Source organism: Ranitomeya imitator, chromosome 2 (genome assembly GCF_032444005.1).
Source record: "Ranitomeya imitator isolate aRanImi1 chromosome 2, aRanImi1.pri, whole genome shotgun sequence".
Classification (NCBI taxonomy): domain Eukaryota; kingdom Metazoa; phylum Chordata; class Amphibia; order Anura; family Dendrobatidae; genus Ranitomeya; species Ranitomeya imitator.
Genome location: NC_091283.1, coordinates 426,334,525 through 426,352,163, shown reverse-complemented (window position 1 = coordinate 426,352,163; position 17,639 = coordinate 426,334,525). Strand labels below are relative to the sequence as shown.

General features: G+C 43.9%; 1 protein-coding gene across 11 annotated transcripts in view; it reads right to left on the bottom strand.

The window, feature by feature from the left end:
• Positions 1–16,649, bottom strand: part of ZMYND8 (zinc finger MYND-type containing 8) — a 73,911-nt gene extending 57,262 nt beyond the window's left edge. For 4 of the 11 annotated variants that reach the window (XM_069750851.1, XM_069750844.1, XM_069750846.1 and 1 more), the window contains exons 1-3: positions 16,498–16,621; positions 15,197–16,202; positions 8,846–8,916 (exon numbers count right to left, since the gene is read on the bottom strand). In XM_069750851.1, coding sequence (XP_069606952.1) covers positions 8,846–8,916; positions 15,197–15,210 — 85 coding nt within the window. In that variant the 5' untranslated portion in view covers positions 15,211–16,202; positions 16,498–16,621. Of the gene's footprint in view, positions 1–8,845; positions 8,917–10,285; positions 10,487–15,196; positions 16,203–16,497 lie in introns of those variants that run through there. The other 7 variants (XM_069750853.1, XM_069750845.1, XM_069750849.1 and 4 more) reach the window with 2 other exon arrangements.
• Positions 16,650–17,639: the final 990 nt, after the last annotated feature.

Genomic DNA, 17,639 nt, shown 5'->3' with positions numbered 1-17,639 from the left:
CTTTAATCCCATCGATTTTCCGTTCCCAAGGTAATCTATTACAGGACAAGGCATGTAATGTGTACCACATTACATGACGTGTACCACAAAGTAGAACTACTATTGGCAAAACAATCTACAATGATATTTAAATGGATCCAATAAATATTAATAATGTAACTAGAAATCATAAAAATACAATCATTTTGACAGACTTTGGACATGGACAGGGATGTATACAGCTAAATATCATCCTGATCTGCGGCCTGGTAAATGTCCAGATGACATTGCTCAGTTTTGTATCTTTGCTCTGCCTTTCCAACTACTCACAGCGTTTCTAATATCATCTTCATCAATATTTGCAAGGGGAAAAAAAATTAAATATCCGACCTTTGTTTAGTCAGAGGATTGCAATACAGAACTGCTCTCTCTAACCGACCAGACATTGTTGGACATTTAATTGCATACTATAATAAGGCAGCTGGCATTAAGAGTATACCGGCTGGTGTAGACCAATTGCAGTTGACTTTTTTTTTCCCATAGGTTACAGCAGAAAAGAGACAGTCAGTGGTAGAGTGTACTGAAACGGCAAGGGTTAATCCAATGGCTGCCCTCCCCCCACAGTGCAGGCAGTTGTGTCCATGCAGGATTAGTGCTTGTAAATTGCCAGCACTGAATTCTTGGGAGAGATGAGACATTTTGCAGGTCTGGGGTTGTGATAACATCAGGGACTGTCTATGGTGTTGGCAGCCATGTGTAGCCATGTAAGGCAGGACATGCTCCCTGAAGCAGAAATTTAGCATTTCTTTCTAATTCTATCCATCAGTTAGATGCCCATCCAGTGACCGCCATGCAGATTTTTGCTAAAGCTCTTTTCAGGTCCTGAAATACGCTGCGGTTTTTAAACTGTGCACTCTGCAAACATAATCCGCAGTGTCTTCTGTGATAACTTACGACAACATGGGTGACATGAATGTAGCTGCTGTCCCACATCGGTGGTAACCTGAATTCATGGACTCCTACCTGTAACTAAAAGCCTGCATACTGTGCAATGTAGGAACGCAGGAAAACATGGATGATCATGGACGAAGAGTGTTGTTAGTAGCAGCTATAGTGGTTTTTACCCAGCGGTCTCTGCATCAGATATAACCAAGCGGCGGCTACATAATGCAACAGCTTGGGGACTGAAACCTGAAGGAAGTGGAAGGTTCACAAAGGGACTCAGAATGTTTCAGTTCCTTTTATTACCCCTTCTCTGCACCACTGATCTTATAGAAGGTCTGTGACTAGATAAAGTATTTCACAAAAACATGAGGACATGTAGAGAAAAAGGAGATTTAAGATTTAAAAATAAATAAAAATAGTATGGTTCTGATAAACCAGAAGAAGATTAATAATATAAAAAATATTTTATCATATTGCTTAGCTTGGTCTATCATACATGGGTATTCTATAGGGGGAGCAGAGTGTGAGGGGTAATGGCATATCTACAGGATATGCCATCAATATCAAGTAGACATTGAGGACCCACATCTACAGTACATTTATGGCTTATGCTTTGGGTATAAATGTCCTAAGGTATCTTCCCAAAGAGATTTATTGAGGAAAAAAATCCTGTTAAATTGAGCAAGAGGATCCCAATACTTGTGAAGAGAGTGACCAAAAAGCCATAATTTTGTGGTTGACTGTATCTTTTAATGCTGATCAGAAAATTACCGTTACAGGGAGAGGAAGGAGGACAAGTGATCTCACAAGTGACACAGGGTTCCAAAAAACATACAATGAACAGAGAGGTTCTTAATTTTATAGATTAAGGCTTGTTGCCCAAGATTCCAGCCACCTTCTGCAATCTATCAGAGCTGGCCAGTTTCCATTGCAAGGAGTGTATGCTTAGGCTTCTTTCACATTTCCGTCGGGATGCGGCCGTCGCTAAGCGTCGGCGCGACGTACCGACGGACTTTGTTAAAATTCGGCACAACATGGGCAGCGGATGCAGTTTTTCAACGCATCTGCTGCCCATTCTAAAGTCCCGGGGAGGAGCTAGAGATCTCCGCCTGGGCATGCGCACTCCAAAGTGCAGGATGCGATGTACGAAAAAACGTTCCCTTGAATGTTTTTTCATGACGACGGTCCGCCAAATTACAACGCATCCAGTGCACGACGGACGCGACGTATGGCCATACGTCGCGATTCGTCAGCAATACAAGTCTACGGGAAAAAAATGCATCCTGCGGGCACATTTGCAGGATGCATTTTTTTTTTCCAAAAACGACGAATTTCAACGTACACACAAAAACGGAAATGTGAAAGTAGCCTTAGTGGTTTGCTATGCTGGAAACTGCTAGCGGTGAAGCTGGTTGGATCGCTGAGATTCGGCCAACTTCCGTGCCCCTTTGCTACTCCAATGCTGCAGCATGAGAGAGCGCACAGTTCAAATTAGCTGAAGGGTTCGTCTTCAGTAGCACCATCACAAACAGCAGGAAGCAGAAAGAGGGGTGCTCCTGAAAAAAGATCAGACAACCCCTTTAAAGATATGCTTTTGTTGATTAGTGCCAAGTGTCGATGTAAAAGGAACCAAAGCCACCGCTAGACACCTAGAGCGGCAGCTTATCTCATGTAGGAACAAGGGACAAGTTATGTGTAGAACCAGCATGACCGATTCCTCTTTCCCTCGACATCCATCAGAGAACACGCAAGGTGCTCCCCTGGTCATCATTTTTTTGCTTGTCATACTTCCAGAAGTAGATTTATTTCTATATCTTTATTACACATCAACCCAATTTATCACATGGCAAATGCAAAAAAATAAAAAAAAATGGCTGCCGTGGCCACAACTATACTTGTATTTGCAGAATCTTTATTACGGTACCAATATTAAGGGATAGCGTCAGGCGATGACTCCTGTGACATATACACTGATGATTATTGGAGTGGGGCAATCTCGCTCCTGGACCCTGGGAATAAGTGGGACATTACATTCCATCTGAGGGAATGAAACAAGCGGAGGACAAAGAACGCATTGTTACAGGATCTCCGGGGAAGAGGCACACAGCGGACTCTGCACAGAGACACAGAGAGGAGGTTGCCATGGAAAACGTGACGTAAAGCTTTGCCCGAGATGTGACACTGACAGTGGGGGCTGCCGGGTGGGATCCATGCGCCATGTTATATAATCAGGTAGATATGGGGAAAAGAAGCGTTTAATGCTTTCACATAAATAAGCTGCACAGATGCCCATCACCCTGCAGATGAGGCCAAATGTGTGCAGTATGAAGAGAGCAGGCCGTTCCTCCCATCCCCCTCTGCTCACATCCCCCACCTGGAAAACCAGAGAAAACATTTGATGTACAGAGACAGAACATCCATTATATTCAGACATTCACGTGACCAAACCCGGCCCAAGGTAGACACACACCAAGACAGAACCAGTCCTGGCAGATACACGGGTACCCAGACAGAAACAAGTCCAAGATAAAGGCAAACCTGGGCTATTTACACTGGGGCCTGGGTTGGTTTAAGGGGGCACCATACTCTAACCAGTCTGGGCTACATACATAAACACAATAAATGGACCAGTCCTGGACTACATGGGCACCAAGACTTAAATCAGACAGGGACTGGATACATGGGCCCATAACTGAGCCATACCTGGACTGGATACATGGGCACCATAACTGAACCATACCGGGACTGAATACACGGGCACCAGGAGTGAACCAGACCTGGACTAGCTACTTGGGCACCAGGAGTGAACCAGACCTGGACTAGCTACATAGGCAACAAGACTGGACCAGACATTAACTAGCTACATGGGTACCATGACTGGGCCAGACCTGAACTAGCTACATGTGCACCATGACTGGACCAGACCTGGACTAGCTACATAGGCACCATGACTGGACCTGATACATGAGCACCATGACTGGACCAGATACATGGGCACATGACTGGACCATACCTGAACTAGCTACATGGGCACCATGACTTGATCAGACCTGAACTAGCTACATCGGTACAATGACTGGACCCAACCTGGACCAGATACATGGGCACCATGACTGGATCAGACCTGGACTAGATATATGGGCACCATGACTGGACCAGACCTGAACTAGCTACTTGAGCACCATGACTGAACCAGACTTGCACTAGATACATGGGCACCATGACAGGACCATGCCTGTGCTAGATACATGGGCACCATGACTGGACCAGGCCTGTGCTAGATACATGGGCACCATGACTGGACCAGAACTGGACTAGATACATGGGCACCATGACAGGACCAAACCTGGACTAGATATATGGGCACCATGACTGAACCAGAGCTGAACTAGCTACTTGAGCACCATGACTGAACCAGACCTGGACTAGATACATGGGCAAAATGACAGGACCAGTCCTGTGCTAGATACATGGGCACCATGACTGGACCAGACACATTGGCACCATGACCAGACCTGGATATATATTTAGAGTTGCAGCTGAAATTTCAGTAGAGGGAGGGAGTTCAATGGCTTCCAGACACTCCTGGAGTGGCTTATCATCTAAACAAACAAATGACTGAACAGGATACAATACAAAAGCTTCAATCCTTGCTTAACCTGAGGAATGAGCCAAAGATAGCAAGGAGGGTGGGGGTTAATCAGCCTGTCACCATTTACAGTGGACAAATAGCAGATATCTAGTTGGCATGGAATACATTTATATTCAGTAATATTGCTTTGATTTGTTGAGAATGCCACCTAAGGATTACCAAAGACAGTCTATAACGGTATGTCCACAAGGCGTGTTTTAGACGCTGGCATACCCGCTGAGCTATTCCTGCAGAAGTTGCTGCAGAAATACACCAGTGGTGTATCTTTTTTTTATTTTTATTTTAGGGGGGAAAGGGGGTTGCTTTGCCGCCAGCATATTTTTTTTAAATCAGATCAGAGTCTGAGCAGAGTGTCATCTTAGTGTGATCCGATTTTCTCATATGCGAGAACAGGAGCACCGGTACAGATAAGACTGAGAACTGTCTTTGTCTGCATAAATCAAACTGCACTTGGATGACATCCGAGTGCAGTCCAATGTTTTACACGCACCCATAGACTTGTATGGATGCGCGTGATCTGAATGATGGAGCCACTCATAGTAAGCTGGAATTTTTCTAAATATCGATTTGTTCTATAAAAACAAAAAAAGTTAGGTCAGGACTGCCCCATAGCATAAAGATAGTCCAAGTGCTATCTGATAAAACATCGAATATACGCTCATCTAAGTGAGCCCTAATATTGAGCGACTTTCCAAGCAGAAGCTGCCAGAAGAATGGACCAGTCATTTCTTTTCTGAAGTAGTTAAAAGAAGTTGAAAATCATTGAAGGTATAAAAGCAAGCTACTTTTACATTTGCTATGCATATGTACATTCTTTTTGGTGTTTTTTTTTCTATGCACTTTTTCAGGTGGGTCCCAGACCGAATCTGCTTGAAAAAGATGCCGTGAGCACATATACTAATAATCCTGAGTAAGGGCAGAAAAGTTTAAGGAAGGGCCAGAGCCAAAAATACAGTGCCTTCTGAAAGTATTCGGCCCCCTGGAACTTTTCAACCTTTTCCCACATATCATGCTTCAAACATAAAAGATACCAAATGTAAATTTTTGGTGAAGAATCAACAACAAGTGGAACACAATTGTGAAGATGAACGAAATTTATTGGTGATTTAAAATTTTTGTGGAAATTCAAAAACTGAAAAGTGGGGCGTGCAATATTAAATCGGCCTCTTTAACTTAATACTTTGTTGCGCCACCTTTTGCTGCGATTACAGCTGCAAGTCGCTTGGGGTATGTCTCTATCAGTTTTGTACATCAAGAGACTGAAATTCTTGCCCATTCTTCCGTGGCAAACAGCTCGAGCTGAGTGAGGTTTGATGGAGATTGTTTGTGAACCGCAGTTTTCAGCTCTTTCCACAGATTCTCGATTGGATTGAGGTCTGGACTTTGACTTGGCCATTATAACACCTGGATACGTTTATTTGTGAACCATTCCATTGTAGATTTTGCTTTGTTTGGGATCATTGTCTTGTTGGAAGACAAATCTCTGTCCCAGTCTCAGGTCTTTTGCAGACTCCAACAGGTTTTCTTCAAGAATGGTCCTGTATTTGGCTCCATCCATCTTCCCTGTCCCTGCTGACGAAAAGCAGGCCCAAACCATGATGCTGCCACCACCATGTCTGACAGTGGGGATGGTGTGTTCAGGGTGATGAGCTGTGTTGCCTTTACGCCAAACATATCGTTTGGCATTGTTGCCAAAAAGTTAAATTTTGGTTTCATCTGACCAGATCACCTTCTTCCACATGTTTGGTGTGTCTCCCAGGTGGCTTGTTGCAAACTTTAAACACCACTTTTTATGGATATCTTTGAGAAATGGCTTTCTTCTTGCCACTCTTCCATAAAAGCCAGATTTGTGCAGTGTACGACTGATTGTTGTCCTATGGACAGACTGTCCCACCTCAGCTGTAGATCTCTACAGTTCATCCAGAGTGATCACGGGCCTCTTGGCTGCATCTCTGATCAGTCTTCTCCTTGTTTGAGATGAAAGTTTAGAGGGATGGCCGGGTCTTGGTAGATTTGCAGTGGTATGATACTCCTTCCATTTCAATATGATCGCTTGCACAGTGCTCCTTGGGATGTTTAAAGTTTTGGAAATCATTTTGTATCCAAATCCGGCTTTAAACTTCTCTACAACAGTATCACGGACCTGCCTGTTGTGTTCCTTGGTCTTCATGATGCTCTCTGTGCTTCAAGCAGAACCCTGAAACTATCACAGAGCAGGTGCATTTATACGGAGACTTGATTACACACAGGTGGATTATATTTATCATCATTAGGCATTTAGGACAACATTGGATCATTCAGAGATCCACAATGAACTTCTGGAGTGAGTTTGCTGCACTGAAAGTAAAGGGGCCGAACAATATTGCATGCCCCACTATTCAGTTTTTGAATTTCCACAAAAATTTTAAATAATCAATAAGTTTTGTTCAACTTCACAATTGTGTTCCAGTTGTTGATGATTCTTCACCAAAAATTTACACTTGATATCTTTAGGTTTGAAGCATGATATATGGGAAAAGGTTGAAAAGTTCCAGGGGGGCGAATACTTTCGCAAGGCACTGTATATTGCAACCCCAGAATCTGGGTCCTCACTGGTTCTATTTGCTCTATAAGATTTCCAGCATTATACTGCCATTGTGTTACTTATAAGAGCTGGATTATTGTGCTTTCTAGGCTAGCAAATGTCAAATTAAAAGAATTTCACAGTAGTATCCGTGGCCAGGTGAGGTGGGCCATGCACGCTCAAAGTCCAAGCAATTATTAGTCAATGTTTAATCATGAAAATAACAGCGAAATCTAAGACACAATAATACACAGTTGTGCTCAAGGTGTTACACCTTTGCTTTGTGTTGGTGGTCCCAGTACTTGCTCTTTAATATTTGTATATTCCGCCATTAAAGGGGTATAAGCAATACGCTACAACACTAGTCAGGTTCAGGAACTCGGGAAAGCTCTGTGATGGTTAACTGTGTATTAACATCTCTGCATTGGAAAGCCATGGAGTCAGGGTAAAGAGGAGGGGGTTCATCAGCGCTCAGGGTCAGTTGATGCCCCTCTCGGAAGAATCCTCATCACCTCTGCCCATCTCCTGGCATCTTAACACCGATCAGAAAGAGCCACGTGAACATTTCTAAGGATAAAGGGGACAATGAAAAGTCTTACCGGTTATTAACATAACGCTAGATCACAGTATACTGATCAATGAAGTGCAACCGGGCTTCAGTGGTGTCACGTCGTCAGCAGATGACAGGGGATCACATCTGTGAGGGCTGCAGCAGATAAAGCAAACACGCACTCGGCCTGGGAACAGCAGACCTCTGCCAAGATTTTTTCTACCCACCATTTTGAGGACATTGCTGAGGAAGTAAACAAAATGGTGCCTGGTAAACACTGCCGGCCAGGCAGATGGGAACAAGGGGGCTGAAGGAACCTGCACATCAGGCTTACACAGTGCTTAGTAGTCAGATTCTGCTGGGAGACATAAATGGCAGTAATTTAAGAGCGGGCAGCATGGCTCTACCACTAAGAACCTGTGTAATACAGGGATGGGATGAGTCTGTAATGACATCATGGGGGCAAGATTTACTTTGGTGCTTTGTGTTGATGTGTGCACATTATTTAGACTGATCTGCACTAGACATGACTGTACAAGCCGCAGATGAGCAGCAGCTGTACGTCTTAAAGGGCAACTCCACATGTAAGCGGAAAAAGAAAGATGGTACATATGACATTGCAAACCTATCACCCGTGGTTTGCAAAGTAGCGACCACCTGGTGACAATCAAAATCAACAGGAGTATTCAAGAAGGATGGTACGGAGATGTATTAACACTATTTGGTGTGGTCCTCATTAACGACGCAAACATGGAGACGAGCGACGTCCTGCCATATAAAATGTTACACAACTACCATCCTACCCCAAACCTTTGCTACCTTGCAGGGTATTCCCAAAGATTACGGCCATAGATCCATGGGAATGAATAATCTTCCTGTCCACTCAATACAAAAAGTTGTGATGACTTTTTAACCAGGGAAAATGGGTGATGAAAACTGCAGCTCTACAACACATCTGCTGAATCGGACTCTTGCAGAGGATTAAGCTAAATCACTTTAGCAGTGAAAGGGGTTAACCCCATAAAGCTTGCAGCCAGTCCTCTTCCGAAGACCATGTAAAAGCAGTGTCATGTTGTGGCTGTGGATACCGGCTCTTGGTTTGCAAGTTTATGTGCAGGAAAAATAGCAGATGTGAAATGGCAGTAACGCTCCTCACCTTTGGATCGTGTGGTGACATCCATCCCCTCAACCACCTCCGGCTCAGTCTTCACTTCCTCCTCTGCCAAACTGTGGAAGACAAAGAAAGAGGGTAAGTGACCCTGTCATGTCATCAGAAACACAGCCCCCCGTGTAGCACACTGACCCCACATACGACACATGTGGGTTCCCTGGCTCCAAGTTGCATCTCTCACTAGTGTCAATCTCATCCAGTGATAGATGGAGAGAAGATAGGTGACAGCTTCAGATTTAACCATGTCCTCCCTGGAAGGAGGAGAGCAATGTAGCAGCACTGGGGGCTTTCTGAGGTTGCAGGTACCACTGCCAAATGATACATACATATGACTGGAGGGATAAACGAGGAAGCAGCCGGACCATATTAATGATACGAAGTGGTGCAGGGTAAGGAGCACACTTTGCACCTCCAGTGTCAGTATTCAGCAGACATGCCCAGTCCCGCAGGATCCTGCAAGGAAAGCAGCGTCTGCACTGAGCAACTCTCCAGCAAGATCAGGATATGAAAAAAAGGAGCAAATAAGGGGGAAAAAAAAAAACATCTTTAATAAACATATAGTCTCCTTTGTCATCCCTGGGCACCTTCAAGACAATCTGAGAATTATACATGACATCCTCCCCATGCAGAGCATCTATATACATGATCCAGAGCAGAGCAGCCGTCTCAGTCGTTTATAAAGCCCCTCGGTCAACATGGATACGTACACTTGAAATAACCTCTCCGATGAGAAAGCTGCACCAGACTGAGACCGTCTCTGGGAGGTAAGATTGATGGGGGAGGATGGAGGGATAATTTTTTTTATCTTTTTTTTTGTAGAGTACAAGAATTTGCTGTTGTCTGACCATCTGAAGTCATGGACTGATGAGGAAAGGGTTACATGCATTGGTTAATAAAAGCATACGTATATGATTGTACATCGGACCGATTATTGATAAGGAGCTGTATAGATCGATATTAGATTGGTCATCTAACAAACCGGCAAATGCTAATTGCACCCTTTACCAGGGTCTTTAATTCATGCATGGCAAGAAGGTAACAAGGAATACACTTCATTTCCTAATGCTTCAAATTAACCATTTATGTGCCATCTCCTTACTCCCCCCCTCCTCCCGCTTTTCCCTTTGCTTTGCATGCAACATTACAATTGTTGCAGACTTGGTAGAAAAAAAATATACAATGTTTCCATACAGATCTGGGCTGCTTTGCATGCCACACATCTGTAACACTGCATGAAAGGCAAAAGGATACATAAATGACATGTCTAAAAACTAAAAAAATAGAGAAAATACAAGATTTGACATCCTCCCCATGATGCAGCATACAAGCAGGATTCATGAAAATGGTGAATAAATGTATGTGAAGCCTGTGTAATAGTGAAAGACGAGCAGCTGGAGGAATGGGAGCTGACACAGAAAGACTCACCTATCACAGTCTTAGTCATCGAGGACTATGTACCTTGTGCAGGCTCTGAAAATGGCGTCTGGCAGTAAATGCACTGCCCCATTCCTGCACTGGAGCTAAAATGGAAGCAGTTTATTTAATAGGGGCATATGTGGACACTGCTGCTGCCATCTCCCCCGCCGACAGCACCACAGCAAAGGGGGGAAAATCGCCTTCTATTTCAGCAACAGTAGATGAAAACCAAATGTTTAGAGAGAATTCAGACAGGAAAAGACCGGTATGGTTTACACATCGCAAAGCAGACTCGGCCGGAACAAAGGTCGGAGCTCTGTGTGGATGAGCAGAGGCCTGTGATCCGGCCACAGCAGGGTTTTATTGGACACACTTTGGTTTCTGAACTAATATTCTCATCTTTTTTTTCTTGGTATCTAAGATCCGGGGTGGTAAAAAAAAAAATAAAAAAATAAATAACTACAACCCTCAGCGAGTCGTCAAAGGTGGTGACATAACATCATCAAGGAGGACTGGGGCCTGGACAGTTGGATGGGAGGAACATGTCTTGAGTTCAGCATAATGCCATCAATATAATTTCAGGGGTCCAGTCAAACTAAACCTGTGCTAAATGGCAAGTTATAAACACTGAATAAATCTTTTATCAAAAGTCTTAAGGCTCGCTCTAATACTGCGGCCTCCATAACGAACCGTCCTTCTGTATGGACCCTATGTAATCCAGACCACCCAAAGATGACGGCTACAGCCGAGGGCACATCATATAGACACATACACACTATGCCACTGTCATGGGACAGAGCTGCCACCGCTATAGCTCACTTCCATCCCAATCTGATAGTAGACCCTGAAAAATCTCTAGCTTCCACCAGATAGGCCGCCATCAGAGAGCCTGACTCCCGCTCCTTATAGATTCATGCGGGATCTGCGCAGCTCTCTCATGTCTAAGGACAACTTCAGATATGGCAGATATGCTGCAGATAAATCCTGAGATTTAAGGCCCCCAGACACATTCGACTAACAATGTCTCAACCCACCAATATTGTTGTCCTACAGTCTAAAGTATATGGGGGTCCCGACACGATGTCAGGTGAGAAAAGGATCCGGTATGTCCGATTTTGGACTCTTGATCCTACTCTTCTCAAGCAGCCGCTAGAGGAGTCTGGCATAGGCGTATTGGAGAGTTTTAATTCACTGACAGCAAGCAGGAATCTTGAAAAGGAGAAAAATTATAAAATATATTAGAAATTATTATAGATTTTTTTTTTTTTTTTTACATAAAATCTGTCCTTTGCTTAAGTTAGGGTATGAGTATAAAATGTGGCTTGGTGTGCCCTTCAGTATATGTGGGTATAAGTGCTAACCAGCACAGCACCCTCTATACGTTACATATGCACACTCATATTACAGATATCCCACTGCACTAAATATCGCAGGTTCCCAGCACCGACCTCAGGGGCCATCAGTGGGCACACGTCCAATCTTCTACCAAGCAGATGGCAGGGGAGCTGAATAAACCAGAGAGATGGCTGAGACGAGGTACATGCACTTATGGCGTAGCTCGTATTCCTAGGGATTTCAATACCAGTGAAGACATCAGGCCCAGTATCAAGTTCTGCTTTCCTCCACAATAAACCAATATAACCGCACATATCAGTCCAATCATAAGAAACATCAAGGCTAATACGCATAACTTCGGGAAGAGGTCAACTGCAGAGTAGGAGGATATAATCTTTTGCTCCCCGTTACCTCCCATTTCTGGCTAAGGAGAAGCCCTGACTGTTCAATAGATGGCTGATAACAGAGAGTAATAGATTATATCAATTTCAGGCTGGATAGAGGATGAAGCCAGCCTTATACATTAGATGGCTGTCGGACGAACGGTGCTTCTGCTGATTATTTGGCCGATGGTCATGCGTCAGCAGAGCGCTCCTGTGTTCTCTCTGAGAAGGCCACCGACTAACATCTCTGCCGGAGAACCCTGGTATCGGCAGTCCGAATATCAGACATGCCCGAACGACATCTCTGACAATCATTTGCCTTCATCCCCATACACATGAGACTGTTGGCCAAATCAGTCGATATGGGTGGGTTTTGCTGACAATCTCATGTGTATGGGGGCTTTACTGTAGCATTATGATCACCCAATTCTGTCTGGAGAAAGGCCCCAACTGTGTAATAAAAGGATGTAATCAATTGCTCCCTGTTATCACCCACCTCTGGCTGGGGAGAGGCCCCAACTATCAGAAGAGATGGACAGAATTATTCCCTATTATCAGCCAATGCAAGCTGAGGATAGACTGACCGTAGGGTAGTTGGATATAGACTATTGTTCTGTTATCAGCCATTGTAACTGGGGTTAGATGGTCTGTAGGATAAGTGGATATAGCCTATTGCTCCCTGTTATCAGCCATTTAACACTGGGTCAGAGGTAATCAATATGATGAGTGACCATTTGTGCAGAACTCATTGCACCCCACAATCACGACTCTATGTCACATATGGTCTCTGCTTACATACCGTAATTATCTCCGATTTCACCTGTTCCTAAGTCTGGGCCAGAATGGGAAACATCATTATCCAGTAGTCATGTTTCCCATTTTGGCCCAGATTTTCCGATGTATACACGATGGCCTACGTAGCAGATACAGAATTTGGCGTATCAGCTGTACTGGATTAAAATCAGTCAGTGACATTTCCCCCGGTCCGGGTTACATAAAATACATTCACAGGTTTTTCCTTTATGACGCTGTAACAAGGAGCTGTTTAGATCCGGGGCAGCACAGGAAACTTCTAGAATAGAATCACAGTGCTTCCCTCCTCTCCGCTCTCCATTCATCAACTGTTAACCAGCTCTGTGCCGCCATTGGTACAAAATCCATTCCCGGAAGCTGGATTGGACTGACAGGGCAGGAATTTTATTTATTTATTTCCCTTTGCTCCTTCCTCCCTCTCGGACATCTTGCTGCAATGCAGACATCTTTAATGTATCTACGTAGGTGACGAGCACGGCTGTTTCCATTATCCGTGGCCTGTTACCCATCGAGCAAACGCATGTTGTGATAGTCTGATACCATGTTTCAAAACACAAAAAGGTCTGGTGCTGCCCAAAGACCCCTGCATGCACATCAGATAGGGGGGTACGGTTAGAGAATAATGCTACATTTAGATGTTCCGATTTCGGCTTGTCAATGCATCATTACTAAAGTTGGTGCACATGGACCTGGTCCATGGGCCATATAGGCATGAGGCGGTTCTTTTAATTAGCCATCCTACTGCGACTTCAGGCTGGCTAATCAAAAGAAGAGCAGCAGACACTCGGAGGTAGAAGGGCTCCCGTCAAGCGGCGACAATTTCCCGACAAGGCCGATGGACCAGGTTCTATGAATCGATTAGCACCAACATTGATTATTAGCAATTCTGCACAAGTCAATTGACGCTCGTTTACATTGGATCCTACCTGCCCTTTAAATTTGGAAGCTTTTGGCTTGAGAGTGGTATGGCTGATAGAAATGGTAACTGTCCCCTCAAAGAAAAAATGTTTGTCTTGTCGTGGCAAACTTGTGTATTAAGTACTTTCATTTTATACGTATATTATATATGGCAGTAATGTATATACATTCAAAGTTTGAATATTCTTTTTGATATCCTTGCATAGGACGGCAAAATATATGCATTAGAGCGATAGATACAGATATTTTATGTGTGTGTACATATAGGTCATTGGCCTAATCTCTGTGTCTAATGGCCCAACTGTAAAGCTTCAAGAATGTTCTTCGTAAAGGAGTGGAAACATCGCTGCAATCTGAGATGGATAGCAAAAAAGAGGAAAAAAAACAAAAAACAAAAAAACAACTTATCAATAAATAAAATAGCAGGTAAAGAACATTTGCTGAAGAAAAATTTGAGTGTCTTAAATGACACGATTGTCCTAACAAGATGGAGACTGCCAGTGACGTCAATGACGCTGGCACCATTTTTATAAACCCTTAACTACAAGGAACATCTCCGAGGGGTCTTCGTGGGGGTAAATATCAGTGACAGATACCATCTGCTGAGTTGTGATTTCATAAATTAATTACACAAGAGAAGTCGTTTAACTACAATTAAAGTTCTGAAAAACAATTTAAAAAAATGAAATTTCCAGTAGCTGCTGTGACATGATGTGGATAGGAGATGGTTAAGGGGACTTTCTGCAGCCTTTACGTAACATTTGTAATCCACGTTCATGTTAGGATCGTACGTTGGGGAGACCTAGCACACAATTTTTATTATAAGCACCTAAGATTCTAAAACTGAACCTTGCCATGTAGAGTAAAAAGATAGAAAGATAAAAGGCCTATTTTGGTGAAACTACATCCTTTCTCAGGACTGGGAGATTGGAGTTATAACTTATATGGACTTGTCATGTCAGAGAGCATCTAAAAATACTATTAATAAAAATTAAGAATCCTGTTCTCGAAGTACATGAATATCCACAACAGAAGTGTGAGCTTCACGAATGGCAGAAAGTAAAAACAGAGCACGATTTATGAAGCAGTCAGAGGGTAGGACATCGTGTACACAGGAGCAATGCAACCATTTTGTTTCCTGCCTCTAATAATAGACCGCTGCTTACATTACACACGAGCTCCATAACTTACCTTATTATATTCATGCGGGGGGAAAAAACCTCTCCCCCCAACAAATCTACAATAAGAGCAGCATATTAACCCTTTGTAAGGCCCAGATCCGCAGCTGCACCACAAAGGGTTAATCCCAGGACTTGATAATCGGCCTGCAAGCAAGGAACTGCATCTGTGTGTCTTAACACTGGCAGGTTTTCTATGCTTCTATCTATAGTTACGGAAAACTTGTGTTACTTTAACTTAACAAAAGTTGTCATAAATAAATGCGTCATAGTGATACAGCTCGCATACTTACTGTTTGACATCCATATTGGTTGGTTCCTGGCCTCAGGAAGTCATATATCCAAAACACAACAATATTAGATATAGACCAAAAAATGATATATTGGTAAAAAGCAAGAGAAAACATGTGCGCACAAACTGCGCCGATCCACGGGGGCAACGAATAGACCGGAGAAAGGCTTTAGATATGGTGGTATTCTAAAAATCCGACAGATGCAAGCTAGGCCCCAGACGTATGTCAGGCATGAGTGCTGGGAGAGTTCTTGTGGTCGGTATTAAAAGTAACAGTCCTGGGTTAATATTTCTTTTGTCCTTTAGGAACAGGTCAGGGAGCCAGGGTGCTGTGCTTGGTGGCCTGTACGTCAGCTGAAGCCTTGTGCTGTGGGAGCCTCCATGTTTCTCTGAGCAGCATGTGACACAGGAATACACAATAATGCTGAGATCTTCCTTGGTGAACAGGGGAAGGAGGAGGGGGGCTTTGTGCAGAAACCCTCCAGTCTTTCCAAAAAAGTTACTTGAGCAGTGTTACCCCCCCAGCACCACTGCTGTAACCCCAGCAGCAATCACTGGCTAATGGCACCCAACCATGTGATCCCCTCCAGAAAGTCAAAATGTAAAACACTGGCTGGTTTAGTGAATATGGCGCGAGAAGTCGCAGCGATGCAACCTGCAAAATCAGTGTCCAAAAAGATGGAAATAAACTAAAAAAAAAAAAAACACAACAAGCTCTGGCTTACCTGTGTGGATGCATTGTTACAGTGTTATATGTCAATACTTATAAAACATGGAGGACAGACTCTCAGTTCTCAGACAGAAAGGGCTTGGCACTTCAGCCTGATGATCAGACTCCCCTGATGCAAGCCGGGGCAGGATTGGAGGTTTTCGGGAATCCGCATGTACTGCTTCAGGCCATTGGCTGGGCCACTTCCTGAGTGATTATCTTTGTACAGCTCTCGCAGGCAGGAGCCATCCTGTGCACAGAGAAAGACAGGCTTCAGCTAGGCCTTCACGCTGCAGATCTGGAAGTGAATGCAGAAAAACACACGGCCATTAGCAAACACATAGATTTAGGTTCACAATGTCACACAATCCTCTGATCTCCTTCACTGTCCCCCTGATACACAGAGGACACGATGTTACAGTATGTAGTTACATTTCAGAAAGAGAAACAAATGCAGAAGAAAAGCAAACCTGTGTGACCTGATCCCTGAGCTTTGGAGCAGAGAATCCAGGTAAAGTGCCGGTGACACTAATAGCTAGGGCCTTCCCGGGGCACAGGAGGAGCACTGGGGCTGTCAGATCTTTTCAACAAACCTTTTATTCCCCCATCCTCCAAGGCCGAACCAAGCTGTCCTTAAAGCAACACAGAAAGAGAGCGAGAACCCAGCTTCCGCCCTGGCAGGCTGCAAATTGCAGAGCATTAACCCCGCGTCGCCTGCGCTCTGAAGGAAGGCCTGCCTATGCCTGCAGCCTTAAGACAAAGGGGGAAGGAAGGAGGCTTCTGCCCCAGTTGTTCTTACGTAAAGGACGATCGTTGTGTCCTCCTGTGATTAAAGCCCCTTCACGATTACACAACTGACAGTCACTGATCCTAAACACAATACACAACAAATACCTTGTACAGTCTCTACAGCAGCTGTTCCTTTATGGCGGATGTCTCTGCAAAAATGTGACACATTTCTTACACACTTCACCCTTGCTCTGCAAAGGATAAAATCTGTAGTGAAAATCCACAAAATAGAATTACAAAATGTCATTTACGCTACAGATTTTTTTTTTTTTAACACAGCGTTTCTAGCAGATCTGAGCAAAATCTCAGCTACATGTTTTGCCAATATAACAAGAAATCCACAAAGTATCTGAATCTGTCCAATGTGATCATAACCCCAAAGTACAAAATCTCACTCACAACATCTGCAAGGAGATTGTATGTTCTCCCCATGTTTGCGTAGGTTTCCTCAGGTTTTCTCCCCCATGCCAAAGACAAACTGATAGGAAATTTAGATTGTGAGCCCCGATGGGGACAGTTATGACAATATCTGTAAAGAGTTGAGGAATATAATGTCGCTATATAAGCAAAGCATAATAAAGTCCTACAATGTTCTGCACACTGTGGGGGTGAATAAGTGCATGAGATTGTGGTAACACACAAGGTATTACTGGCAAACGTGTGCCTTCATTCGTCCCCTCAGGTGGGCACAGCTTTCAGATTCACGTGGCTGTCCCATGGAAAGGGCCTCAGAGTACGTTTCCATGGTCAGTATTTGCTGCGGATTGGACGCTGCACATAGCCGCCGCTGCCAGATGTTATAGCATAGTGGATGGGATTTTATGAAATCCTCAGTCTCCGCAAGATAAATATCACCGTCCTATTGTATAGGATGCGGTGATTCCTCATGGGTCAATGAACAAATGCGGAATCACTGCGCGTGCAAAAGTTGGCGGCGCTTTGGACG